General features: G+C 63.0%; 4 protein-coding genes across 4 annotated transcripts in view; 3 read left to right on the top strand and 1 right to left on the bottom strand.

Annotated features, from left to right (window-relative positions):
• CACNA2D2 (calcium voltage-gated channel auxiliary subunit alpha2delta 2) overlaps positions 1 to 15,003 on the top strand; it is a gene marked incomplete at its 5' end in the record, with an annotated part of 200,805 nt that extends 185,802 nt beyond the window's left edge. The window contains 21 exons of the mRNA XM_082487826.1: positions 366 to 440; positions 615 to 686; positions 987 to 1,058; positions 1,238 to 1,299; positions 3,274 to 3,350; positions 6,949 to 7,009; positions 9,478 to 9,575; positions 9,814 to 9,904; positions 10,044 to 10,106; positions 10,254 to 10,357; positions 10,442 to 10,540; positions 10,640 to 10,734; positions 11,045 to 11,092; positions 11,460 to 11,531; positions 11,685 to 11,837; positions 11,957 to 12,009; positions 12,116 to 12,171; positions 12,275 to 12,398; positions 12,889 to 12,998; positions 13,215 to 13,303; positions 13,960 to 15,003. Coding sequence (XP_082343952.1) covers positions 366 to 440; positions 615 to 686; positions 987 to 1,058; positions 1,238 to 1,299; positions 3,274 to 3,350; positions 6,949 to 7,009; positions 9,478 to 9,575; positions 9,814 to 9,904; positions 10,044 to 10,106; positions 10,254 to 10,357; positions 10,442 to 10,540; positions 10,640 to 10,734; positions 11,045 to 11,092; positions 11,460 to 11,531; positions 11,685 to 11,837; positions 11,957 to 12,009; positions 12,116 to 12,171; positions 12,275 to 12,398; positions 12,889 to 12,998; positions 13,215 to 13,303; positions 13,960 to 14,088 — 1,803 coding nt within the window. The 3' untranslated portion in view covers positions 14,089 to 15,003. The remainder of the gene's footprint in view (positions 1 to 365; positions 441 to 614; positions 687 to 986; positions 1,059 to 1,237; positions 1,300 to 3,273; positions 3,351 to 6,948; positions 7,010 to 9,477; positions 9,576 to 9,813; positions 9,905 to 10,043; positions 10,107 to 10,253; positions 10,358 to 10,441; positions 10,541 to 10,639; positions 10,735 to 11,044; positions 11,093 to 11,459; positions 11,532 to 11,684; positions 11,838 to 11,956; positions 12,010 to 12,115; positions 12,172 to 12,274; positions 12,399 to 12,888; positions 12,999 to 13,214; positions 13,304 to 13,959) is intronic.
• Positions 15,004 to 16,986: 1,983 nt separating this feature from the next.
• On the top strand, positions 16,987 to 19,913 carry TMEM115 (transmembrane protein 115). The gene is made up of 2 exons (XM_082487954.1): positions 16,987 to 17,922; positions 18,683 to 19,913. Exons 1-2 carry the CDS (start codon positions 17,069 to 17,071, stop codon positions 18,882 to 18,884), a joined length of 1,056 nt encoding a protein of 351 aa, XP_082344080.1. The 5' UTR covers positions 16,987 to 17,068; the 3' UTR covers positions 18,885 to 19,913.
• A 1,272-nt stretch (positions 19,914 to 21,185) lies between these two features.
• Positions 21,186 to 22,195, bottom strand: CYB561D2 (cytochrome b561 family member D2; the record flags this gene model as incomplete). Its single annotated transcript, XM_082487889.1, has 3 exons — positions 22,063 to 22,195; positions 21,914 to 21,951; positions 21,186 to 21,689 (listed from the first exon to the last, which is right to left on the bottom strand). Exons 1-3 carry the CDS (start codon positions 22,187 to 22,189, stop codon positions 21,186 to 21,188), a joined length of 669 nt encoding a protein of 222 aa, XP_082344015.1. The 5' UTR covers positions 22,190 to 22,195.
• A 256-nt stretch (positions 22,196 to 22,451) lies between these two features.
• Positions 22,452 to 26,100, top strand: NPRL2 (NPR2 like, GATOR1 complex subunit). Its single transcript, XM_082487864.1, has 11 exons — positions 22,452 to 22,560; positions 22,824 to 22,915; positions 23,418 to 23,586; positions 23,829 to 23,937; positions 24,244 to 24,380; positions 24,667 to 24,764; positions 24,856 to 24,892; positions 25,046 to 25,139; positions 25,214 to 25,331; positions 25,552 to 25,694; positions 25,969 to 26,100. The coding sequence occupies exons 1-11, from the start codon at positions 22,489 to 22,491 to the stop codon at positions 26,034 to 26,036; spliced, it is 1,137 nt and encodes a 378-aa protein (XP_082343990.1). The 5' UTR covers positions 22,452 to 22,488; the 3' UTR covers positions 26,037 to 26,100.
• The last annotated feature ends 12 nt before the right edge of the window (positions 26,101 to 26,112 follow it).

Raw genomic sequence — 26,112 nt, 5'->3', positions numbered from 1 at the left:
ACCTCCCGCAGCGCTGGCGGTAGCAGGCAGCAGAAGCCATGATTGCAGGCAGGGACCGGGGTAGGCAGGCGGGCAGGGATCAGAGCTGGATGATGCTCTGGGACCCAGAGCAAAGCCGAAACCCTTGCAGAGTCAGCGAGGAATAAACCTTACCAGCCTGGGAAAAGGGGCAGTGGGCAAAATCCAGAGCCGGGGTGAAAGATGCTGTTGGCCTGAGAATAGAAATAGATGGATAGAAAGGGCTGAGCCCCGGGGGTGGAGCGGGGCAAGCTCTGCCCACAGGCGTGCGGGTGATCACACCGGCACAGCACGGCATGCCGCAGAGCCGCCTGGCCAGCCTTATCCTTCCTTCTGTCCTCCCACAGCTGGGGGCAAATGGTTACGTCTTCGCCATCGACCTGAATGGCTACGTCCTGCTGCACCCCAACCTGCAGCCCCAGGTGAGGAGGGGCCCGTCGGGGGGGGCGGCAACAGGGTTTAGCTGGGCCCTGTGGGACATACAGCTTCCCAGGGTCATTAGGAGCTAATTGTGGGAAATATGATGAGTTTGTCTGGACTCAGCAGTGGCTGCGGTAGCCCTGAGCCCTTCCCCGGCTCTCCCTTTCTGCCTGCAGATCATCAATTTCCGCGAGCCGGTGACGCTGGACTTCCTGGATGCTGAGCTGGAGGACGAGAACAAGGAGGAGGTGGGCAGATCTGGGCGCAGCTCTTGGGGTACAGGCTGGACCCCCCCAGTCTGCAGTTGCAAAGGGCACTCAGCCCCTCCAGCCTGCACTGGGGAGCACCTCGTCCGAAGGGCCTCAGCTCAGCTCCCGTGGGGCCACAGCGAGGACGGGAGCTGGGTCGCTGTCCCCTGGGTGCCAGCATGATGAGACACCCCCCACCCCTGCACCCTGCGGGTCCCCATTGCCACCCCACTGGGCTGGGTGCCCGCGGGCAGGTGGCCAGGCTCCGTGGCCCTCAGTTGCCTCCTCCATGTCCCCCAGATCCGGAGAAGCATGATTGACGGGAACGATGGGCAGAGGTTCATCAAGACCCTCATCAAGTCCCTGGACGAGGTAAGGCTGCAGGGGGAGGGGGTCACGGCCAAAACTACCACTGTGCTGAGCACCCAGCCCCAATGACGGAGAGTGAGGGGCCATGTCAGGCACCGGGCTCGGAGCTGGGGTGTCCCATGCCACCGCACTGGCAGGGTCCCTGTGCTACAGAGGCCTGACTGGCTCCCTCTGACCCACAGCAATACATCGACGAGGTGTTCAGGACCTACACGTGGGCCCCCATCAAAAGCACCAACTACAGGTGAGCGGCGCTGCCGGCGCACCCCATTATCAGCCGGACCTACACCAGCACAGGGCTTTGGCCTCGTGCCTGCAGCTTGGGAGGTCCCTGAGGCCACCAGAAACGTGTCCCGTGGGCTGCAGGGTTGCAAACGTGCCATGGGATCATTGCACGCACACAGCCAGTGATGCTCAAGGGCACTCCCAAAAGCGCTGCCTGCCAGTATTCAGCACTGCGGCGCTGGGCCACTGTCCCCAGGGCTCAAGACAGTCACCGCAGGGCTGGCGTGCGAGGTGCCGGACAAGGGACACCCCTGCTGCCACCTGCATGCACAGTCAAGGGCTCCCACGGGTCTCTGCCTGCTCCCAAGTGGGTGATGGTGAAGTGCACCCAGCCTGCAGCAAAGGCAGTGGCTGAGGAGGGAGAGGACTGCGTTTATTGCCCAGTTTGCACCAGTTTGCACCAGCAGATGTGTAAAAAAAAAAAAAAATACCCTAGCATCGTCATGTCTGTGCTGTCCAACTCATGCTGCCTTCATGCTGTGAGGCCATCAAGGGTCACAGCCACCTCCTAGAGCTGCCAGGTGTCCCCCACGCAGCCCCGGTGCTGTCCCCCACGGTGGCACCCCTCCAGAGCCAAACAGTGCTTTCAAGGAGGGGACAATGACATGGGGTGACACAGCTGTGGCCAGGGCTGTGGGTTGATCTGTAGGGTGAAAGGTGCTGCTGGCAGCCCTGCAGTCCCGTGACTCCGCACCACAGCAGGGATCTTCCCCAGGATTCCCTGGGACACTGTCAGCACAGGGTGGCACCAGCATGGAACAGAAAAAAGCCACCACCTTTCTCTTGCCACCTGTGGTTTGGGGTACTACCACCTCTGCCCTCTATGCTGGAGTGCCACCACCTCTGTCATGCTCTTTGGGGTGCCACCACCTCTGCCATGCTTGCTGGGGTGCCCAGTCTGTGCTGCCAGGCACATACAGGACAAGGTGGAGGGGTGGCTTGGGGTACAAGTCGAGGTCCTAGTGGCTCAGGTGGATGTATGACATCCAGTGAGAGTCAGGAATGTGGCCCTCACCCACTGGTGCTCCCTTATCCTTGGCAGTACCTGGCACAAACAGCATCACGGGAGGCCACCAGCCGCTGGAGCTGGCACCAAGGAGCCCGGCTCCCTCTGGCAGCGTGTCCCATGGGTTCAGCAGCCCTGGCACCACCTCCTGCCACCTCTTTTCTCACCCCCATCCTCCACCCTGCGTGCCAGACCCCTGGCTGGTGGATCCCTCTCCTTCCTGGCTCACCAGTAGCTGGTGCCTGTGTAATGGTTGTCTTTGGTCTCTTCTCGCTGGGAAGTTTTTGTCCCTTCTTTTGAGGGCTGTGTCTCTTTCCTCTTTCCTCCTTTACAGGGATATCATGTCCCTCTTCCACGTGCATCTCCCTTGGTTTCCAGGCAGGCACCTCCTGCCCATCTCAGCCTTGGCTGGACAGGGTTGCCACCTCCTGTGCTTGGGGGGTGCCCCTGGGATGGCGCTGGGTGCCACCAGGATGACCCTGGGTGCTCCGAGAATGGCCCTAGGTGCACTGGGAATGACCGCAGGTGCCGCCAGGATGGTCCTGCACAAGCCAGGATGATCCTGGGTGCTCTGGGGATGAACCTGAGTGCCCCAGGATGGCAGTAGGTGTGCTGGGGATGACCCTGGATGCCACCAGGGTGGCCTGGGTGCTCCAGGATGACCCTAAGTGCTCTGATGATGGCCATGGGTGCTCCAGGGTGACCCTGGGTGCTTTGTGCACAACCCTGGGTGCCACCAGGAGGGCGCTGGGTGCAGTCCCTGGAGAGAAGAACATGGCAGGGTGTGCCGGAGGCCAGCGTGACTGCTGCATGCCATGGGCCAGGGATGGGTGCTGCCAGGGGGTGCCAGGCAGGGGCTGGGGGCTGGCAAAGGGCTCTGGGTAGGTGTGAAGCCTTACACCACCTGTCTGCTCTCCCCCTCCGCAGCCTGGGGCTGGTTCTGCCTCCTTACAGCACCTACTACATCCAGGCCAACCTCAGTGACCAGATCCTGCAAGTGAAGTGTAAGTAGCCCCCGGCTTTGCCCGCCGCCCTCTCGCACTCCCGCTCGCCCCCACACCAGCCCGCGACTGTCAGGGGGAGAAACACGAAGCAGAAACTTGCAGAGAGATAGGGATCACTATGAGAGGCCAAAAAAACAAAAGTAAAAAGAAAAATTAGGAGGTGTGAGTAGAGGTGAAGGCACAGAGGGAAAGGAGCTGCCTGCCTGGGGTGCCCCGGGGTGCCAGGGTTTGGTCCTTAACACTTTGCACCCCAAAACCCCAGCCCCAGGCTGCAGGCAGGCGCTGCCCGGTGCAGGCAGGGGCTGTGCCGCTGCCTCTTCGCCTCCTGGGGACGAGGGATGGTGCTGTAGCAGGCAGTTAATTTGCGAGCCTGGGAAAGTTTGCATGGATCTCTTTGATTTCCTTTGGTTTATTACGATTCTTTGGTTTCGGTTTAAGCCATTTATTCTTCTTTTTATGAGTTCAGTTTCAGTTGGTTTCACTTTTCGTTTGGAATTAGTCTGTGTACATGTGTGTTAGCCTGGCCCCCTCCCCCCTTTCTCTCTCTTTCTCTCCCCCTCCGACCCCCGAGCCTTTTTCCCACCACAGGTCCCCGCTGCTCCCGGGGACCCTCTCCTCCGTGAGAGAACCGGACCCTTCCCCTCTCCCCTCCGGTTCCCCCCGTTTCTCCCCCTCTGCCACTCCGGCAACTCGACCCCAGGCCCACTCCAGATCCGGCCCCTGTCGCCCCCTCCATCCATCGCCAGGAGCCCCGCGTCCCTGTGGGGACGAGGCCAGGCTGTCCCCATCCCTGGGAGGGGGGACCCCCCCAGTCCTCCCCGGCTCTGCCCACCGTGCCATGCATGCCCCCTAACTCAGTGAGGACATTTCGATATCAAGACTGTTGCAACTGTTTGCTACTGACTCTCATTTTCCTTTGGAGTATTGAATATATATATATATATATTTCTCTAGTTATATCTTTGCATTTTTTTTTTAATTCTTATTTCACCGTGGCCTTTTGTTTTCCTTTCGTTAGTGGGTTTTTCTTTCTTTTTCTTTTTTTCATGTCGTTTTTTGCAAGAGGTTTCCTTTTTGGTATGATTATGATACACAATATTTTTATTCAAACGGCGATTGAATAAAATATTGTTTGTGCCCCCCTTCCCCCTTTCCACCCAACCCCCTTTTTTTTTGTTTGTTGTTTTTTTGTTTGTTGTTTTTCTTGCTTTCTCTCTATGGTGGATTCACACAGTACCAAACATCAAAATGAAGGGCAAGTATTTTCAGTCTCAGACCACTCACCTTCACCACCCCGTCCCCCGCCCCGTGTCCAGTCCCCCCCCAGCCCCCCTGCTTGCCCATCTCCCTGCCCGTTTGCCACGCCGAACCTGCAAACCGCCACCGACTCGCCCTTCCTCCCTCCTCCTCCTCTCCTCCAGTTCCCCCTTTATTTGAAAGCAACATGTCTTGTTCTGTCCATGAGAGCTTTGTCACGACAATCCCCCCACTCCCTCCCCGTGCATCGCTCCCAAACCCGGTTCGATATCGTTCAAGAGCCGATCTTGTATGAAACTGCCGTTTTCGATCCACGAGGTTTTTCGTAGCTAGTTTGATACCCTGCTCTTCCTCCCCCCACCACCCCTTCCCTCTTCTTGCTCCTCTCCCCCCTGCTCGCCCTCCTCCAGCTCCTTCTCCCCCCTCTGCTCCTCTGCTTCCTCCCTCCCCCCCCCAAGACAACTCAACCTGAAAGGGATAGGGCTGTGCAGGGAGCGGGGGGCTGCGGGGTGGGCGCCCCAAGTTGACGGGGACGGAGAACGGGTGGGGGACTCAGTCCTCCCCCGCCGTCGCTCTCTGGGACAGGCTCTTCTGGGGAAGCCCCCCCAAGCAGAAGCCCTCGGCAGAGGTGGGGATGGGACCACCCTGGGGCGATGTGACCCCGCTGCATGGGGGACGGCCAGCCTGGCCACGTGGGGACGTGGGGTGGCCGAGCCCCGGGGTGCTGCGCTGCCTGCCCCCACTGCTGCTTGGTGGCCTGCCCTGGGGCCCAGCATGGCATGAAGCCCATGGCAGCCACAGCATCCCCATGTTGTCCGTGCCCCCCGGGAGCAGCCCAAAGTCCCACCGAGGCAGGCGGGGGGGTGCCGGGGCCGGTAACCCCCCTGCAGCAGAGCGGGACATCGTCCATGCAACCCAGGGCAGGATTTGGCCCACGTCCCCGCGATGCCTGGCTGCTCGCTGAAGCAGGAGGGGGGGCCCTGTGGGGCCAGACCCACAGCTCCCACACAGCCCCACGGAGGGCCAGGGGACGCCCCGGTACGCATGGTCCCCGGGGGACCTGCCGCCACGCTCCCTCCCGCACGCACCCCGCACGGCACCCCGCACACGGCACCCGCCGGCAGCACCCGCTCCCCGGCATGGGCAGGGGGACAGCCGCGGGGGGGCACGGCAGCGCAGAGGGGGACAAGGAGGGATGGGGGCCAGGCGGGCAGGACAGCGGGGAGGTGGAAGTGTCACCCTCAGCCCTGTTCTATCAGCTTTGAGTTGCCTCCTCCCGGCGCCCCTGCGATGGCAATGCTGATGGACCAACTACGAGTGTTTTGTACTCCTCTCCTCTTCCTCCTCCTCCTCCTCTTCCTCTCATCGGCTTGTACCCAGCCCCTGCCTACAGCCCTCGGAGAGCAACAGTCCAACCTCTGGCTGTGCCCTGCAATGCACCGGGGGCCGGCGGGAGGGCGAGGGGGTGGCGGTGCCCACCACGGGGGGCCGGTGGCCCCATAGCACCCCCGCATGCACCCCCTAACCCGGCTGAACCCCACATCTGCTGCTGGGGTCCCCGAGAGGCACCCCAAACCTTGCCGGGGGGCTGTGACCGCCCCCCCTTGACGCAGAGCGAGGTGCCGGGCTGGCGGGCGAGCGTGGGCCCCCATCCCCGTTGGGGTCCCAACTGCCCCGGGGAGGGAGGGGGGCCACCAGCGCCCGGCAGCGCATTGCACGGCACTTTGCTGGGCGGGCGGCCTCTGGTTGGACTGTCCTCGGCAAGGTGTCCCGTTTGGCCATGTTGATGCCTGAAAACTCCTTTTTTTTGTTTTGTTTTTTTGGTTGTTTTTTTTTTTTTGTGGTTTTTCCTCCCGACAACCAAGTGTTTTGGTGATCCTCCTCCGGCCAGGAGCGCAGCATGTGGTTCCCTGCCCTCGCCCACCACCCCCCCCGCCACCCACCACCACCCCGAGAGAGAGACGCCCCCGTGCCCTCCCAAACATGCATATATATACATGTGCGCACATATATATATGTGTGTATGTCTCTGTGTGTCCCTGCGTACATGCCGCCGGCCGCGTGTACGCAACCGCCCGCCTTCAGCCCGCGACCGAGCAAATTCGAGCCGAGATGGGCAAACCTCTCCCGATTTGGCTATAACTTTCCTTCCCGTGCGGTGCCAGCGACAGCAGAACGGCCTTTTCCTTTCCTCTCTTGTTACCAAGAGCAGCAAAACCTTTCTTTTTTTTTTTTTTTCCCACGTTCCCTCCCCTCTCTCTCTGTCCGTCTCTCTCCCTCCTGGCCCCCCGGCGTCCCCCGTCCCCCCTCCCCGCCGGATAACCTTCCCTTTCTGTTGCAGATTTTGAATACCTGCTGCCCAACAGCTTTGAGTCGGAGGGACATGTGTTCATTGCTCCCAGGTAGCTTTGCGTGTGCGCTTGCCGAGGTGTGCATCCACCCCGGCCCCGCTGCCGAACCCCCCCACCCCATCGCCTCCCATCCTCGCCTCATCGTGCCTTGTCCCCCCCACCCCGTCCCCCGTCCCCGTCCCCTGTCGCTGTGTGTGTCGTGTGCCCGCTCGGCCAAGGGGGGGCTGCCGCCGGGACCCCGGCCCCGCTCTGCCACCCGGTTGCATCCAGCACGGTATATATGCACCCGGTTGTGGCCCGACCTCTGCGCGTGCATATATAGGTATAGTTTCTGAAAATCCCCCCGCCGAGCGAGAGGCCGGCGGTGGCATCATACAGTCGCGCTGGTCGCGGGGCAGGGGGGGAGTAAGGAGAAGGAAGAGTAGGTTTCAACTCAAATTTGGGGTGCCCCAGGTGTTTGGGGAGGCTGCCGGCTACAGGCTGCAAACAGGGACGTGAGGACAGTGTAGTGGCCCCCGGACAGACAGACGTGACCCCTCCTCTGGGTCTTGCCGCCCAGTCTTGTCACCTAGCGGGGACAAAGGGCTGTCCCTCGGTGGGCTGTTCGGGGAGCCCTGCGGCTCTGCCGGCACCCTGCCCTTCCCGCCACGGCAGTGCAACCTCTAACCAGCCCCAATTAACATCACCAGCTAATCACCTGTGTGCTTATATGTCACCGTAACAGCTAAACGCCCCATTAGGAGATGCGTTATCATTGCAGTTGTTGGGGACTGCAGCGGGTTGAGGCTGCAGCGCAGCCACCTGCGCCACCTGCGGGTACCCCCCACCCTCCCTGCCTGCCGCAGCCGTCGCTCACTTACACTAATTCTGGGTAAACCAGCCCAAAATGCAGTTATTGTGCAGCCCTGGCTTTTCGGGGGAGGGGGGACGGGGGTGGGGACAGACTTGGTCTCTGGGCAATGCATGGGACAGTGGGGGTGAGGTCCAGGAAACATGAGAGTCAGAGGATTAATGAGAAGCAGAAAAACCCTGTTATTAAAAAATTGGCCCGTAAATGTGCTAAGGGAATAGATGAGGGGGTGATGGACAAGTCCAAGGCCCAAGGAGTGGGTCTGCCCCCCAACTGCCCTGCGCAGGCTACAGGGATGGGGGCCAGTGTCCAGCGTGGAGTTCCACAGCCGGTGCAGCCGGAGAGAAGAGGGGGGGTTTGAAAATCGAGGCGAGTCCTTCGGTGCCCCCCCAAAAAGTGGCTCCGAGCACCCTCCCCTGCGGTGGGTGCCAGGCCGGTGCCAGCGGGCGGCGGGGAGGACCCGCGTGCCCAGGGAGGGGGGCCGGCACCCAGGGCGACTGTATGATCTGCCATGCCCGCGGGCCACTGGAAATTTTCAGAAACCGTATATCCCCCGTCCCCCGTGGGTGTGTGAGTACCTGTATCTGTGCGTGTCGGTGTAGATATTTAGGTGGCTGCTCCCCCTGAGCAGGGGGCGGGGGGGGCTGGGACGGGACGGCCGGGGGGCCCCAGCTTTTTCAGCTGCCCCGTGGGCACACTCCCTGCCACCCCCTGCTCCGGCATCTGTCCTCTTAACGAGGTTTTTGGCAGAGTCAGGAGCTCGGCAGAGGGGATGTGAGCAAGGGGAGCCCTGAGCCCCCTGGCACTGCCTGCAGCCCCACTGCCGAGGCTGGGAGGCTCTCGGCACCCCAGGGTGGGTGCCATCTAGCCCCGTGCCATCGGGCTAGAGCCTTGCGGTGACTGACGGGGTCGTGGCTGTCCCCAGCAGCGGGGGACACTGTGTCCCTGTACTCAGGGTGGCCTCAGACCAAAGCGGGGACACGACATCCCCCGCGGTGCCCATCCGAGGAGGGGCTTGGGGCCAGCGGTGCCCCCAGGTGAGTGCCCAGCTCTGCCGGCCGGGCCTCACCCAGCACCTAACTAGCTACGCAAAGGGTGCACATATGGCTGCCGAGCACCTGCGTGGTGCCGCCGGCACAGCCGTGGGGGCTCCCGAGGCAGACCCCCGCTCGCACCCGCAGCGGAGCCCCCACTGCCCGGGGTGCCGCAGGGACAGGGCAGGGTGGGCACAGTGGCGCCCGCCTGGCCCAGCAGGTAAGTACGGTGGCAGAGGTGCCCAGTCCCACCAGTAGCCCCACCAGTATGGGGAAAGCCAGGCTTAGGGTTGTACCGCTCTGGGCAAACTGGGATCCATCAAACCTGGCCCTGAGAGAGGTGACGGCACCTCGGTGCCCGTGACAGTGACAGACCCGGTGGCCGGTGTGACGGCTGAGCCAGTGGCACTGTGGGCTGCAGAGGGCTGGGTGCCAGGCAGTCTGCAGAGATGCCCACAGCCGGCTGCCCCGGCGGGGTGACACTTATGGGAGCGGTGGCACGTCACCACCGTCGTGTCCCTCAGCAAGCCAAGGTGCTGGCAGCATGGCCAGCGCCTGCCCCGCCGTCCCCGGGGGAGAACTGACCTTGCCTTTTCCATCCTCGCGAACGACAAACCTTGTCCCCCAAACCCCAGAGAGTATTGCAAAGACCTCGACTTGTCGGATAACAACACCGAGTTCCTGGAAAACTTTATTGCCCTCATGGAAAAGGTGACCCCAGACTCCAAGCAGTGTGAGTAGCTGGGGATGGCTTGGGAGGGTGGCTGGCAGGGGGGGTTCAGGGGACAGGAGCATGGGGGGAGATGGTGGGGCAGGGGGTGAACCGTGCTGGGGTTGGGGTCCTGGGAGCCACTGCAGAGCCGGTGCCGGTGCCAGTGCCAGGATGGGGGAGGGGGAGGGGGGGGCATGGGTGGCCACCATGGGGCCAGCCCTCACCTCCTCCTTTCCCTCCTCTCCATCTCCCTCCCAAGGCGACAACTTCCTCCTGCACAACCTGATCCTGGACACGGGCATCACGCAGCAGCTGGTGGAGCGGGTCTGGAAGGACCAGGACCTCAACACGTAGGTGGGGGCGAGGTGGCTGGGGATGGGCAGCGCTGGCCGGGGACGGAGTGGGGATCAGGGGGATGAGATGGGCTATGGGGACAGGGGCAAAGCCAAACCCCGCTGACAGCTGGCGTGCCTGCCCCTCTCCTTGCAGGTACAGCCTCCTGGCTGTCTTCGCAGCCACTGATGGGGGCATCACCCGCGTCTTCCCTAACAAGTGAGTTATCGGGGGGTGCACACGTGCCAGGCCCCATTGTGGTGACACGTCTGGTCCCACGGGGCCATCTCTGGTGGGACTGGAGCTGAGTGACAGTTATGGCCCTGGAGCTGAGTGACAGCCACGGCCCTGGCTGCTACCCCCCAGGGCTGCAGACGACTGGGAGGAGGAACCAGAGCCCTTCAACGCCAGCTTCTACCGGAGGAGCTTGGACAACAAGGGCTACATCTTCAAGCCGCCCTACCGGGATGGTGGGTACTGGCTGGGAACAGCAGGGGGTGGCACAGGCTGCCACTGGCCCCACATGTCCCTTATGCCACCCCTGCCCTCCACAGCTGGCTACCGGGGGCTGGACCTGGAGAACAACACCATCGGGATCCTGGTGAGCACAGCCGTGGAGCTCAGCATCGGGGGCAAGACACTGAAGCCGGCAGGTAGGCAAGGGGGCTGGTTCCTCCACCACCAGGCTCAGGGGGTCCCTGTCGTCCCTCTGCCCTGCACCGGGGGCTCACCCTGTCTCCCTGCTGTCCCAGTGGTGGGGGTGAAGCTGGACCTGGAGGCCTGGGCTGAGAAGTTCAAAGTGCTGGCAAGCAACCGGACGGACCGCGACCAGCTGGGCGCCCGCCGGGTACGTCCCCTGGGGCTCTCACAGCGCTGGCACAGCATGGGGATGGGGATGGGGACAGGGACAGGGACAGGGACAGGGACAGGGACAGGGAGAGAGCTCTGCTCGCTGGGGATGTGGCTGGGGAGCACTGCTGGGACACAGTTCCTGTGGTCCTGCTGGGCTTGTACCTCCAGCACAGCTCTGCCCATCACCCTGCTCGGGGCGACCCTGGGGACACCACCCCACGTGTCCCCTCCTGGCCAGGATGACAGCTCAGGGGACGGAGGACGGTCCTGATAACCTGTCCCTCTGCCCCGGTTTCGGTTAACAGTGTGACCCCTCGACCAGCTGTGAGATGGACTGCGAGGCCAACAACAAGGTGGGTGGTGGGCAGGGGATGGCTGGAACGGCTCTCCATCCCCTTCCCGCCTTGCTCTTGCTGTCCCCTGTCCCCCTGCTGCTCCCAGAGCTCATCCAGCTCCCACCCCCTGTCACAGGGATGAAGACCCAGGTGTTCCCCCCTGGACCTTGGACAGGGGACTCTTAAACCCCACGGGGTGGGTGGTGGTTCCCGCTCCCTGCACCCAATGCAGGTGCTCCTGCCACCAAGATGCTCCTGAGCAGCCCCCAGGCTTGGGGACACCCGGCTGGCCCCCCTGCCTGACTGCCCATCACCCCCCTGCCCTGCCTGTCTTGCCTTGTCCTGGACACTACCGGGGGTAGGTGACACTATCCTCCTTCCCCAGGACCTCATCTGCGTACTCATCGACGATGGGGGCTTCCTGGTGCTTTCCAACCAGGAGGACCACTGGTACCAGGTGAGCAGTGCCCGCGTGGCAGCTCTCCTGGACATGGGATACCAGCAGGGAGCTGAGACCTCTAAGCTTGTGTCACGGGTGGCATGACACAGCCCCACTCAAGTCCCCGTGGTGAGGTGTTGCTTGGGTGCAGACTCGGTGTCCCCATCCCAGGTGGGCAAGTTCTTCAGCGAGGTGGATGCCAACCTGATGTCTGCCTTATACAACAACTCCTTCTACGCCCGCAAGGAGTCCTACGACTTCCAGTCCGTCTGTGCTCCCGAGGCCCAGAGCAACACGGGTGCTGCGCCCCGTGGCGTCTTTGTGGTGAGCACCCACAAGGGATGGTGGCTTCCAGGTGATCCCAGAGCTCAGGCACCCGTGGGGGTGTCCCCAGTGCCTTGCACAGGGATCCACTAGCTCACCGTCCCCCTCTTTGTCCACAGCCCACCGTGGCCGATCTCCTGAACCTCGCCTGGTGGACCTCGGCCGCAGCCTGGTGAGTCCCACCACATCTCCTCCCCGGGGGCTGTTTCCGTCAGGGGCTGACACTGGCGTGTCCCCGGGACTGGGACAGCTGACGTGGCCATGCTGTCCTTCCCCAGGTCCCTCTTCCAACAGTTCCTGTACGGCCTCACCTATAGCAGCTGGTTCCAGACGGGTGAGTCCCTGGGGAGCCCCGGGCTGGGGGCGGGCAGGGGATGTGGTGGGGGTGCATGGCGGGGGGTCTGTGGCCCCTGGCCCATGGCGCTGTGCCGGCGCAGAGGAGGTGGCGGGGGACAGCATGGAGGCCAGGGAGACGAGCTGCATCATGAAGCAGACGCAGTACTACTTCAGCACCGTCAACGCTACCTACAACGCCATCATCGACTGCGGCAACTGCTCCAGGTGGGTCTGTCCCCACTGTCCCACCACCCAGGTGGACTGCTTTTGCCTGGACCCCCATGCAGCCACCTGTGTGGGGGCGATGGGAGATGTCGTGCAGTGCTCAGGAGGGCTGTGGTACCTGTATGGAGGGGACAGAGAGCAACGGTAGCGTGCCCATGGGCAGTGGGGTGATGATGATGCCCCCAGGGCTCCTCCAAGTGGGACCAAGCCCTGTGAAAGCCCATCGATGCCAGTTCCTTGGGTAGCCCCTTGGCATGGGGACAGGGAGTGGGGTGGAGATGGGGATGCAGTTGGAGTTGGGGTTGAGGTTGAGCACTGGGATGGGGACGGGGATGAGGTTGGGGACTGGGATGAGGCTGGGGACAGGGACAAGGACGGGGGTGAGGCTGGGGACCTGGACACCCTGCTGGCTCAGCAGGGCTGGCACCAGGGGCCAGGGGGGGATTGGGGCACAGGGTAACTGGTGTCCTCACTGCCGTCGCACCCCCAGGCTCTTCCATGCGCAGAGGCTGGCCAACACCAACCTGCTCTTCGTGGTGGCCGACAAGCCCCTCTGCAGCCAGTGTGAGTCTGTCAAGCTGCTGCAGGCAGAGGTAAGAGGTATCCTTTGGTGGCCCGGCTGTGTCCCCCAGGGATGTGGTGGCAGAGGAGTGGGGGGCCAGGCAGGGTCTGCGGGGTAGGGCAGGGGGGCCGGGAGCTGTGGGGACCAGCAGGGTGGAGGGAGCCAGCCTGTGGCCAGAGGGGCTGGGGGTGGCCATGGGGTGTCCCACAGGCCCCTGCCGCCCTGTCCCCCGGTGGTTTCCTTGACCTGCAAAGCCCCCCCGAGGGACCCCAACCAGTGTGAGCTGGTGGACAGGCCCCGCTACCGGAAAGGCCCCCACATCTGCTTCGACTACAATGCAACAGTACGTGGGGTGCAGGGGGGAGCAGAGCTGGGGGGGGGGGGGGGAGGCCCTGGGAAGGGATGGGGGCAGTGGGTGCCCACTGGGTTGGGGAACAGAGCCATGGGGGTGTCCCCAGGGGAGCAGAGCTGTGGGCCCCCCCCGGGGGGCATTGGGGCAGTGGGTTCCCCCTGAGGGGGGGGAATGGAGCCATAGGGGATCCCCAGGGGAGCAGAGCTGAGGGGTTCTCCCCTGGGGGTAGTGGAGGGGTGAGTGCCTCCCCCCCATGAGGGAGCAGAGCCATGGGGTGTCCCCCTGAGGGGAACAGAGCCATGGGGGGATCCTTGGGGTGCAGTCCTGTGGGGGGACCTCCCTGGGGGTTTGGAGCCCTGGGAGGACCCGGGGAGGAGGGGGAAGACATGGGGTGCCCCCTGGGGAGATCAGAGCCATGGGGGGGTCCCTAGGAGAGAGATGCCATGGGGTGCCCTCCTGGAGGGGGAGCGGAGCCATGGGGGTCCCAGGGAGAGCAGCGCCCTGGGGTGTCCCGTGGGGGGCTGTGCCACGGGGGTCCTGGGGCAGGAGGTGCAGCAGGGCTGCAGGGGGGGGTGGCGGGTGCCCCCGGGGTGTGGAGGCACTGCAGGAGGTGCCCCACAGCCCCTCTCCCTTTGCCCCCACCCCAGGAAGATACCTCAGACTGCGGCCGAGGGGCTTCCTTCGCCCCCTCCCTGGGGGTCCTGCTCTCCCTGCAGCTGCTGCTCCTTTACTCCAGCGCCAGCCGGCACCCGCTGCCCCCGGCCGCCTGCCTTTAGCCCCCCCAGCCACCCCCCAGCTCTCTTTTCTTTCAAGCTCCATCTCCATCCTCCTCCCCGGCCCGGTGGAGCGGGAGCGATGTCCCCTCCGCCGCCTCGGGGACCCCCGCGATGCCGCAGCCAAAGAAGAGTCGGGGTGCGGGCGGGGGCTCCCCAGCAGAGCGGGGACCGGGTCGGTGCCCCGGCGTCGTGCCCTCTCAGCCACTCGGACTCGGAAAGTGGCGCCGGCACCCTCTGCCCGCGACTTCCCCCCCCCAGTCCACCTCGCCTATTTTTTTAGCCTGAAAATTTTAAACCAGATCTTTCTACATTGAGTTTCCGACATTTTCGCCTGGAGACCAGCGGTGTTTATTGTCAGCAATGAGGACACATGGGGAAAAAAAAAAAAAAAAAAAAAACCACAAAAAAACAAAGGGGGGGGAAAAGGAGAAAGAAAAAAAAAAAAAGAAAAAAAGGACTTGACTTGACTTGACTGTGTGGGTCAGTATTATTTGTTTGAGCGGGTACCAGCCCCCCCAGGCGTGTGGGGTGGACGGCAGCTCCAGCATCCCTGCGGGCTCGGGGCTGGGTGTGGGCAGGGGCAGAGGTGGGGGGCACCGGCCGTCACCTGTGCCGGGGCGGGAGGGAGCCCTGGTCCCTGCTCTGGGCTCAGCCGCTCTCCTGCGTTCTTGGGCACAGATATTGGGGTGAAAAGGACGGGGGGGGGAAGTGTATTTTGTTTCTTTTCCGTTCTGCAGATCACTGTGAAAACCTGCCCGCTCCCCCCGGCCGCCCTCGCCCCGGCAGCCCTGCCAAAGAAACCGCCTCGGCCAGCGGGACGTGCCGCCTGTCCCCGAGGGGGACGTGCTACGTGTCCCCAAATGGGGTGTACCATGTGCCCCTCGGCGGGATGTGCTGCATGTCCCCAGAAGGGATGTGCCAGGCACCCTCAGGGTGCCGGTGTGGGGGCTGCTGGCCGGCTGCGGCAGGGGGACCTGCTCCCCGGGTGCTGCTGGGGTCCCACTGGGGGCACCCAGCATTGGAGGGGGGGGCAGGAGGTGCCCCTGCAGCGGGGTGCCCCGAGGTGCTGGGGCTTACAACGAGGCACTCGGGTGGGGGGGGGGTGTCCCCCCCCAGCCTTGCTGGGTGCCGAGGAGGCGAACTGCTCAGCCCCAGCACCCCACTGCACCCCGCTGCATCCCACCGCCCCAGCTGGGAGAGGTGCCGCGGGGCTGGGGGGGGCCAGCACAGGGTGCAGTGACACCCCGGGGGTGCTACAGTGCAGGGGGTGCCGTACCCATCACCTGTGCCCCCTCCCTGCCCCGGTGGGCAGCCCCGGGGACCCTCACCCCCCCACGGGCACCCCACTCAGAGCCACCCCATCAACCAGGGCCGGGGGGGGGACGGGGGGCGCCCCTCGTCACGGCCACCCTGGGGGGAGAGGGGGTGTGCTGGGGAGGGTGCCAGGCGCTAATTAGTGCTGGGGTTAATTAATGGTCATTCTGCTTGTAGCTTTTTCAGTGTGTGTTTGGTTACTGTCTCTGGGAACCGTGTTTGAACAGATGGCTCTGTGTTACCGGGAGTGTGTGTACTTCTGTAGTCTAGTTAGGTGCTCTGCCAGAAAACCACCACTATACATACCTATAAATATATACATATATAGTCTATTTTAAGTTAAAAACCAATGAGACGAAGAGGTGGCGCGGCCCCGGGCCCCCCCGTCCCGCCGGGGTCGCCTCCTGCCCCGTCCCCACCTGAAAGCTTCTCTCTGCTTATTCAAAGGCATTGGGGTTTTAATTGTTTTTCTTTAATTTATTTTTAATTTCTTTGGGTTTTAATTTTTTTTTTTGTACAGAAGAGTTGGAAAACTTCAAAAACCAACAAAAAGACAATTTGTAAGATATTGTGCGTGTGACTCCTTGTAAAATATTTTCAAATGGTTTATTACAGAGACTCAGTTATTAAATAATGTTCATATTTTCACTTCACAGGCAGTGGCTGCGTCATTGCGCGGGTGCGGGTACGTGGGCCGGGCCGGGGGGACACGGTACCGCGGGGGGGTGGGGTGGGGTGGGGTGGGTGGAGGAGCACAGGCAGGACATTGGGGTGCTCCTGCCAGCCGGGCGCTGCCTTCACGCCTGCCTACACCTCTGCTGTGAGGCTGATGGGCAGGGATACAGGCAGGGATGCAGGCAGGGGTTCAGGCAGAGATAGAGGTAGGGGCGCGGGCAGGAGTAGAGGCAGGGGTGCAGGCAGGGGCGCAGGCAGAGCTGCGGGTTCCCAGACACCCACACGCTGCAGAGGAGGGGCCGTGGGGCAGCAGAGGCTCAGCCGCCCCCCCCTCCCCGGGGCTCCCCCACCTCCCTGTGTTCCCTCGGGATTGTTCCCCCCCCTTCCTCACATCCCCACGTCCCTGTGTCCATGTCCCCGATGCCATACATACACACTCTCCGTGCCTGTGTTCTCTTGTGTGTGTGCCCCTCACATCCATGTCCCCGTGTCCTGTGGGGTCCATGTCCCCAAGCGCCCTCCCATGCCTGGTCCACCCGTGTCCGTGTCCCCCCCGTGTCCACGCCCCCATGACTGTCCCCCTCATGCCCCCATAGCTGTGTTCCCCCATCCCTTCCCTACGCCTGTGTTCCCCTGTGCTTCTCCCCCACGCCCCCCCGTGTCCGTGTCCCCCCGGGACTCTCCCCACAGCCCCCCATGTCTGTACTCGCCCGACGCGCCCGGACTACATGTCCCAGCGTACCTCGCGGCGGGGCCCCGGCCCCGCCCCGAAGGGCTGACCCCGCCCCGTCCCCGCCCAGCCCTGCGCGTGCGCAGAGCCGCTGTTTGTCCGCGCCCGGCCTGGCCCAGCAGCGGGGCCGAGCGCGGCCTGGCCTGCGGCGGCGGCGGGAGGGGCCTGGGCCTGGTCGGGGGCTGGTCGGGTCCCGGCGGGGGGGAGGCCGGGTGCTGTAGCCCCCGCGGGGCAGCCCCGTCCCGCCGGCGGGGGCCGAAGATGCGGCGGTACCTGCCGGTGGCCCGGCAGCACTTCCTGGCGGCGCTGGCCGGCACCAGCGTGGTGGTGAAGTCGCTGAGCGCCGCCGTCCTCCTCCTCTACCTGCTCTCCTTCGGCTTGGACACGGCCTACGGGCTGGGGGTGACCCCCGGCTACCTCCTGCCCCCCAACTTCTGGGTCTGGACGCTGCTGACGCAGGGGCTGGTGGAGGAGAGGGCCTGGGGCCTGGCGGCCAGCCTGGCCACGCTGGGGGTGGCCGGCCGGCTGCTGGAGCCGCTCTGGGGAGCCCTGGAGCTGCTGGTCTTCTTCGCGGTGGTGAACATCTCGGTGGGGCTCCTGGGGGCCCTCGCCTACTTCCTCACCTACGTGGCCTCCTTCCACCTCGCCTACCTGTTCGCCATTCGCATCCACGGCGGGCTGGGCTTCCTCGGGGGAGTCCTGGTGGCCCTCAAGCAGACGATGGGGGACAGCACCGTCCTGAAGGTGCCCCAGGTCAGAATGAAGGCTGTCCCCATGCTTCTGCTCCTTCTCCTGGCTCTGCTGCGGCTCGCCACCCTCATCGAGAGCAATGTACTGGCCTCATATGGCTTTGGGCTCCTCTCCAGTTGGGTCTATCTCCGTTTCTACCAGCGGCACAGTAGAGGCCGTGGAGACATGTCCGACCACTTTGCCTTCGCCACTTTCTTCCCCGAGATCCTGCAGCCTGTGGTGGGTCTGGTGGCCAACCTGGTGCACAGCATCCTGGTGAAGGTGAAGGTCTGCCGCAAGACAGTCAAACGCTACGATGTGGGCGCCCCGTCGTCCATCACCATCAGCCTGCCAGGAACGGACCCCCAGGATGCCGAGAGGAGAAGGTACCACTCGCCCCACTTCCATGGGGATCATGTTTATGGGCAGCAAGGTTTAGGTTTAAAATCAAAACAAGGAGGAATGGGGAGATTTGGGTGCAGCATGAACCGGGGGGGGTCTGTTGGGGGCTGCCTTCCTTGCTGCTGAGGTGGTGGGGACCATTTCAGGGGGCTGGTGGGACATTGTCCCGCTCTTCCAAATGCAGAGCAGCAGTGGAAATGCAGGGGAGGAGCAGGGAGACCCTGGGGAAGGGGCAGGCAGGGTTTGGGATCAAGGGTCCCTGTAGAAAGGGGACGGCAGCTGCCTGGGGAAGTGCCATCCCCCCGTTGGTGGCAGCCGTGCACTCGTCATCGTGGCACCCGGGAAGGCGCTGAGTCAGCCCCATGCCCCAGCCCTCCTGCACACCCAGCCTTGGCCTTCCCGAGCCCCGGCAGGATGGTTTGGATGAGGCGTTGGCGCTCCAGTTTCCCCTGCCCTGTTTTATGCCTTTCTTCCCGTTCCTGGAGCTGCCGGTGTGCCGTCTGACAGCCTCTGAGCACACCATGTGGCACGAAAACTCTGCATAGGTTGTCTGGGAGTGTTGAGTGGGTTTCTGTGGGGCAGTCCCAGGCACTCCAGGTCATCTCTAGCGCTGCTGAATCCACCCTCTCCTGCCGAGAAAAAGCCAGGGATGGGCTTGTGCAGCGCCCTGTGGGGCAGAGCCATTAACCCCTGCCCTGCCTGTCAGAGCCAGGGTTAACCCACATATCTGCCCTTGCCCTGCAGGCAGCTGGCCCTGAAGGCGCTGAACGAGCGGCTGAAGCGCGTGGAAGACCAGTCAGCCTGGCCTAGCATGGAGGACGACGAGGAGGAGGCGGCGGCGGCGAAGGCTGACAGCCCACTGCTGCCCGACCCCGGCACGGCTGCGAAGGGCGCCAGCCAGGAGTCCAGCCTCATCACCTTCCAGGATGCCCCATCCCAGCTGTGACCGGCCGACACACCGCCCCCCTTCCCCGCCCCATCTCCACTGGAGAGCTGCTAACCCCCCTCGTGTCCCCCCCGTGCAGCCAGGACGCTCAGCGGGGAGCAGGGACTTCTCCTGCGGCAGAGGCAAGGGGGCTACCTCATTCCAATGCTTCGTTGCCGCTCACGGCCAGCACCAGGCACCCAGGATGAAGGACGAGGGCTCCTCGAGCCGCTCCCCTCGGTGTAGGGAGGGCCGTGGACATTGGTGCCGGCAGCAGGGGCTGCTCTGGGAGGGTGACATGGGGCTGATCGAGCCTCAGGAGTGCCCCGTGCACAGCCAGCCTGCCCCCTCCCCACACAAGAGCAAAGTCAGCGGCGCTTCCTCACTTCTCTGCCAGCAGTTGGACAGAGCACTCAACACTTATTTTCTCCTTTCTGAAGGTAGTTTTGTCCCTAACTGAGGGAACAGGAAGGCTGGCGGGTTTCTTTTCTGAATCCCTTTCTCGTGGGAAACCTCCCCCCTGCGCCATCAGGAGCTCGCTGTGACCAGTGAGAGGTTTGCCAGGTGGGGGGACAGGAGGGGGTTGCCCAGCCCCTCTTGGTGATGGTCTGGCACCGCCAGCTCTGGGCTTTCGCGTGGGAGGTTCTCTCCTCCTCCCTCCCCTACCCCCAAAGGCAGCCCTGCAAGGAGCTGGTGCCCTCGGCCGCTCCCTGGCTAATCCGTTTGTCAGATTACACTAGAAGCTGGAATTAATTTTTATGGCGGGGTTCTCACTGCTTCCTCCAGCAGCAGGTTTTCTTTCCTGCAGGTAGAATACGGGCTCCCCCTTCTCTTTCCCTCCCTCTGTGTTGGTGAGCTTTTTTTTTTTTTTTCTGGATGGAGAGGATACTCCTGTGACAACCTCCTCGCAGCTCCTGATCCCCAGGCAGTCCCCAGCCCGGGACATGGTTTGGTGGTGTCGTGATTACTTTTTTTAAAGGACCACACGAGAAGGTTTTGTCAACTGGGAAAAACAGACGTTTCGTTATCAATAAAGAGTTCTTTGAAAGAGTCGGCTCCCGCAGCAGGGTGCGGGCAGGGTTGGGGGTGGGCACAGAGCAGCCCACTGGGGCTCATGCATGGGAGCCTGGGGAGGGAATTTTTTCCAGAGTGCTCCCAGCAGGTTGGGAGAGACCCTTTGCAACCAGCAGGGAATATCTGCCTGCACCCCAGAAGCCCCTCCCCAGGCAGTAAACAGGGCTTTTCGTGCTGTAGCTGCCTGAAATCTTTATTGAATAAAAGCTCTGGATACAGAGGAATTTCCCAGCCCAGGGACTGCGTCCAGCTCTCCGGCCCTGCCGAGAGCAGGATACATGCCAAGGAGGAGCCACTATGGCCGATGGAGCCTTGCAGCACCTGGCTGCCCTGATAGTGGACAGGCTGGAAGGAAGCCTGTTGTGCTGGCGAGGCGAGACGCAAGGAGGTTGCTTTCTGCCTTCCCGAGGGCCGTTTCACAGGCTGGCTCGAGGGCTCATGCTGTGCCCTGCTCCTGCCATGCTTGCACTGGTCCCTGTGTCCCTCAGAAGAACAAAACGCCTTTGCAGGCTGCCAGTTTGCATCTCAGCTTGGTAATTTGCTCTGTAAAATGACCCCCACCTCCCACCAGGCTGAAGCTTCACTGTCCCAGCCCGTGGGAAGGATTTGTGCGTGGTAATGGGTGCCCAGATCCACAGCTGTCAGGCAGGGCTGTCTGCACTGGTCCCAGAGAGCCCCTAGGACCCTGTACAGGGCTGCACCATGGGGACAGACACTTTGGGTGCTGCCACCGCACTTCAGCCCTCCTGGGGCTGCATGCCCTGCGCTTTTACTGGCCAAGCTGCCTTTGCAGCAGGAGAAGCAGTGCAGTGCCCGCTGCAGCCTGCCAGGTGAGCAGGGACTCCCTTCCCTCCTCACCAGGAACACGACAGCTCCTGTCCTGCCTGCTCCAAAGCAGCCCTGGGTGGTAAGGGAAGGGAAAAGGAGCAGGAATCCTGAGCGAACCCTTCAGTTCCCAGAAACGAGCACCAAGCTGCTGCGCGGACCAGCAGCGTTACCTGTGCTGGGAAATGTCCCCACTAAGGCAGGCATGAGATGGGCAGCTCCTGCCCGCTCAGTGTCACACACATTGTAGCTGCTCCCCAGGGATGAGACATTACAGACAATCCAGGACTAACAAGAGACGAGTAGACAGAAATCTAGTTCTGAGGAGACCCTGTGCGAGCAGGGGACCACCACGGGGACCTGCGGAGACAAGCCCCAGCCTCGCTGGCTCGTGCAGGGGAAGTTCAGATCCACACCGAGCCCTCAGTGTTGGCTCCGTTTGCGGTACAGGTAAGCGTTGCTCACCTGGTTCATGATAACCAGGCTGGTGAGAAGGGGACACAGCATGGCAAGGTACCAGGAGACACTGGTCACCGAGGTGGTGAACCACAGGGAGCACATGCCCAGCATCAGGCTGGCACAGCCCAGCAGATAGCCCACCAGCCCCGAGGTTGCGTGGTACAGCTTGAGCTTGGCCAGCGTCCAGTTCTTCATCAGCTTGGGGTAGAGCAGGAGCACCCCTCCCACGCACTGCCCGCTGGTGTACAGCACGGTCAGCAGCCCCGTCAGGCCGTGCCAGGTGACGAAGTGGGCCTTGCCGTTCAGGTGCTTGTTGTAGGTGATGACACCCAGCCCCAGGAGGGCACAGAGGAGGGCGAGCAGCTGGAGGGCCCAGTGCACCCGCACTTTGACTTTGCGGGAGAAGGAGCGGAGCAGCGAGGTCTCCGGGGAGAATATCAGCAGGGCTTCCGTCATCAGGAACGAGAACTGGGAGACAGAGGGCAGGTGGGATTGGCACCGCGGGCAGAACCGGCAGTGGGTCTGCCTCTCCCGGGGCTCAGCCTCCCGCCACCCACGGAAAGCAAAGGGGCCTTATCCTCTGCGCCGGGCGCTCCCCGCCAGCAGAGCCCCTTCCTCTTCCCGAGGGAGGTGCCCGGGGCAGGGGAGGGCAGCACGGGGAGGTGGCCGGTAACCGGGGCGGCGGGACTTACCGCGAGGGCCATGAGCAGCGGGTGCCAGGAGAAGAGGCCTGCAAGGGAAGGGCAGGCGCTGAGGTGAGGTGAGCTGAGGAGAGGCCCAGCCCGGCCCTGCCCGCCACCCCCCAGCCCCGGCCCAGTCCCGGCCCGGCCCCGGCACTCACTGGATCCAGGCCGCGCCAGCACGGCCACGGCGGTGGGGAAGCCCAGCGCCACGAGGTGGGCGGCAGCGCCGGCGGCGGCACGCAGCGAGCGGTACAGCCGGGACTCAGTCTCGGCCGTCAGGGCCATGGCGGCCGGTGGGGGAACGGCCGCCACCGCCGCCGAGATGGGCAGGCCGGGGCGAGGACTGTGATTGGGCCAGGTGGGCTGTCCGTCCGCGCTAGGGCCCGCCTGCTCCGCACCGCCGCTGGATTGGTGGAACGCGCTGTCACTCAGTGAGAGCCCGCCTCCTCCGGCGCGGCCGTGTGACGCCAGGTCCCTCCGGATCGGTGTTACGGTGGCCGGCTGGGCTGTCAGCGCATGCGCGTTGCGCGGCTCTCCCCCACCGCCGCAGCACCGGAGGCGGTCCGGGGCCCGAGCGGGCCGCCATGGGCGGCAGGATCGAGTGCGTCTTCTTCAGCGAGTTCCACCCCACGCTGGGGCCTAAAATCACCTACCAGGTGGGGGGGGGGGGCAGTCTGCGCCTGGGCCCGAAGGGGAAGCGGGGCCTGAGAGCGCCTACCGGGGGCTGGTACCGGGGCAGGGCCCTGGCGGGGAACCGGAGCCCGGGAACACCTTCCCGCTGGGGGGCTGGGGCCCTGGGGCCCTGGAGCACCCACAGGGGAGAACGTGGTGGAGGCACGGGTGGAGGCCGTAGGGCTGGTGGGGGCCCGGGGCTGGGCAGGCGGGTGAGACTGGAGCGGGGCCTTCTGTGCTGCTGCAGGTGCCGGAGGACTTCATCTCTCGGGAGCTCTTTGACACCATCCAGGTGTATGTCATCACGAAGCCCGAGCTGCAGAACAAGCTGATCACCGTGTGAGTGTTGGCAAGTGTTTTTCTTTTCCGTGGGATCCGCTGACCTCACCGCAACTGGGCAGGTCTCCACCAGCAGGAGACGACAGATTGGTGATGTGACAGTGCCAGCTCTCAGCTCTGGGTCACGTGGATTTCTGTCCCAGTGGTCAGCAGGTTCATTACGATGCCCGCAGTTACCTGTGCAGGAGGGTTGCGTACCTGATTCTGGGGGTGGCTGGTCCTGCATGTGGTTCTCTGCCAGCCTCAAATCCATGAAATTCAAATGAGTCTTGAGAGCCCTGCTGGTTTTGAAAGGAGACTGTTTTCTCTGATACTTTACTCTTTCCCCCCCACGCACTTCTTTCAGACTGTCTGTTTTGCACTCTGAGCATTTGGGGATTAGACATCGTTTTTCCTGCCAAGCAGAGAAGCCCCCACCTCCAGAGCCAACAGGGAAAGAGCCTTGTATGGGGCTCAGGCCTCCCTGAGGGCATAGGTGCAGGTTATACTTGTCTTCCCACAGGACAGCCATGGAGAAGAAGCTGATCGGCTGCCCCGTCTGTATAGAGCACAAGAAGTACAGCCGAAACGCCCTGCTCTTCAACCTGGGCTTCGTGTGCGATGCCAGAGCCAAGGCCTGTGCGCTGGAACCCATAGTGAAGAAGCTGGCTGGCTACCTCACCACCCTCGAGGTGAGGCCTGAGCCAATGCGAGCGGAGGCTGCCTGCCTCATGATCCGCCCCACAGAGTCACCAGTGTCCTGGTGCACGGTGTAGGTCACTGGGCATTGCTGGGGTAGGGGCCAGGTTTACAGTGAGGAGGGGATTGTGCTGGTTTCACTTGAAGTTTGAGGGAGGGTGGGAGCAGAGACTTGTGGTACCTCTAGCCAGTAATCCTGTGGGGAGGAGCTGACTCGATTTCCTGCTCTCTTTAGCTGGAAAGTGGCTTCATTTCCAACGAGGAGAGTAAACAGAAGCTGGTTCCCATCATGACCATCCTGCTGGAGGAGCTGAATGCCAAAGGAAGGTGCACCCTGCCCATAGGTACGGCGGCCATGCTGTCCCCAGCCTGGCAGCGATGGCAGGAGCGGGACAGGGTGGTGCTGGGAGGCAGCTGGGCCATCCTCTGCTTGGATCAGCTCTGCCTATGCTGCTCCTGTCCATGCTTGGAGCTGGAGGGCAGCTGAGCTGGCCTTGCCCTGGGTGGCTCGAAGGGCTGGGAGGGATGTGGTTATGGGCTGCAAACACCTTCCTCCACAAGGCATGGTGGTGTCCTGGGGCTGATGGTCATGAGCTCTAGAGGGATCGGAGGTTTCTGTGGAACCTGAGTGCTCCCCCTTCCCTGGCCAGATGAGTCAAACACCATCCACCTGAAGGTGATCGAGCAGCGCCCAGACCCCCCCATCGTGCAGGAGTACGACGTCCCTGTCTTCACCCAAGATAAGGATGACTTCTTCAACTCCCAGTGGGATCTCACCACGCAGCAGGTCTGTATTCTTTGAATGAGATCTGTTTCCAGCCTGCCTGGGGGAAGAGGGGAGTTGGGCTGTCTGGAGATCACCATGTTAATGAGCATGGTTTGGTGCTCCTCTTGTCTTTGTGCTTGGGCCGGCGAGTAACCCATTCACCCAACACAAGGATAAAATGCTGCTGGGGATGAATCCCACCTGTCCCAGTGTGCTCCCAGACGCAGGGGAGTTTCTTGGGCTTCGGGGTGATGCCTTGGGTCTCTCTGCTGTCTCCCCTCTTAGCTCTGTCCTCCTCCCCTCCTAGATCCTGCCCTACATCGACGGCTTTCGGCACGTCCAGAAGATTTCTGCAGAAGCTGACGTGGAGCTGAACTTGGTGCGCATTGCCGTGCAAAACCTGCTGTGAGTGTGTGGAAGGGGGCCTGGCCAGCCCGCCGGAGGGGTGGTGGGTGCTGGCAGAGAGCATCTCTCACATTTCCCTGTCCCTCTGCAGGTACTACGGGGTTGTCACACTCGTCTCCATACTCCAGGTAGGTCATGCCACAGAGTGTGGGGCCAGGAGTGGGATTTGTGTGGCTGTGCCATCAGGGTGGCCATGTAGTGGGGACAACGGGGTTCAGAGCAGGGCGGGTCTGTCTCTCGGAGCCGTGGCCGAGCAGAGCTTCTGTTCCTTTGCCCTCCAGTACTCCAACGTCTACTGCACCACGCCGAAGGTGCAGGACCTGGTGGATGACAAGTGCCTCCAGGAAGAGTGTCTGTCCTACGTCACCAAACAAGGTACGGTGACCCTGCACTGGGCTGCTGGCAGAGGCAGAGGGAGAAGGCGGCTGACTGGTGACTTGTCCCCGCAGGACACAAGCGAGCCAGCCTCAGGGACGTCTTCCAGCTGTACTGCGGGCTGAGCCCTGGCACGACGGTGCGAGACCTCATCTCCCGCTACACCCTGCAGCTTCAGAGGGTGGATGAGAGGTCAGAGCCAGCACCCCTCCTGCTTAGTCCCCAAGGGCAGCAGTGACACTGGGGGTGGCGAGGGCGAGTGGGGAGGGGGGGGTGAGGAGGGAATACCCAACCCCTGCAGATGGGGAAACTGAGGCAGTGGTGTGGTATGGTGGAGCCAGAAGGGAATGGGGGGAGCTGGGGTGTTTTGAGACCTCAGCATCATGGTCCCCATCTCTTCCCTCGTCTCCAGGAGGCTCATCCAGTTTGGCTTGATGAAGGGCCTTATCCGGCGGCTCCAGAAATACCCTGTCAAGGTCGCCCGGGACGAGCGGAGCCACCCAGCCCGGCTGTATACGGGCTGCCACAGCTACGATGAGATCTGCTGCAAGACTGGTGAGGATCCGGGCTCCTTCGTGCAGCTCTCGGGGCTGGTGGGAGGCAGGAGGCTGCCTGCGTGCCCAGGGCTGCAGGCTGGTTGTGGGGTCTGCCTCACCCCTTTGGGAGCCTGCAAACCGCAGGGAGACGGGACTCTGTGCTGGGCTCTGCGCTGAACTGGGCTGCTAATCCCACTCAGCCGGGGAGAGGAGGTGGAGGACACAGCCAGCGCCCCGACACCGCTGCCGGACGCCCCACCAACACTCCGCTGCCTTTCGCCCCCCCCTCCCAGGTATGAGTTACAAGGAGCTGGATGAGCGCCTGGAGAACGACCCCAACATCATCGTGTGCTGGAAGTGACGGCGGGGACGGCAGCCGGGCCGGCCGTGGTCCGCACCGGGGTCCCTGTATCCCCCCACGCGTCTCCCCGTGTGTG

The sequence above is a fragment of the Vanellus vanellus genome, assembly GCF_965231255.1.
Source record: "Vanellus vanellus genome assembly, chromosome: 9".
NCBI classification, from domain to species: Eukaryota; Metazoa; Chordata; class Aves; order Charadriiformes; family Charadriidae; genus Vanellus; species Vanellus vanellus.
Note: the sequence above shows the minus strand (reverse complement) of the source record. Positions and strands in the feature narration are given on the sequence as shown.

What these genes read in the sequence shown, in the direction of transcription:
- TMEM115 (XM_082487954.1), top strand. Translation starts at nt 17,069, where the DNA reads ATGCGGCGGTACCTGCCGGTGGCCCGGCAGCACTTCCTGGCGGCGCTG. An exon ending in CAGGATGCCGAGAGGAGAAG is followed by an intron (nt 17,923 to 18,682) that starts GTACCACTCGCC and finishes CTTGCCCTGCAG; the next exon opens with GCAGCTGGCCCTGAAGGCGC.
- NPRL2 (XM_082487864.1), top strand. Translation starts at nt 22,489, where the DNA reads ATGGGCGGCAGGATCGAGTGCGTCTTCTTCAGCGAGTTCCACCCCACG. An exon ending in ATTGCCGTGCAAAACCTGCT is followed by an intron (nt 24,765 to 24,855) that starts GTGAGTGTGTGG and finishes GTCCCTCTGCAG; the next exon opens with GTACTACGGGGTTGTCACAC. An exon ending in CACTCGTCTCCATACTCCAG is followed by an intron (nt 24,893 to 25,045) that starts GTAGGTCATGCC and finishes TTTGCCCTCCAG; the next exon opens with TACTCCAACGTCTACTGCAC.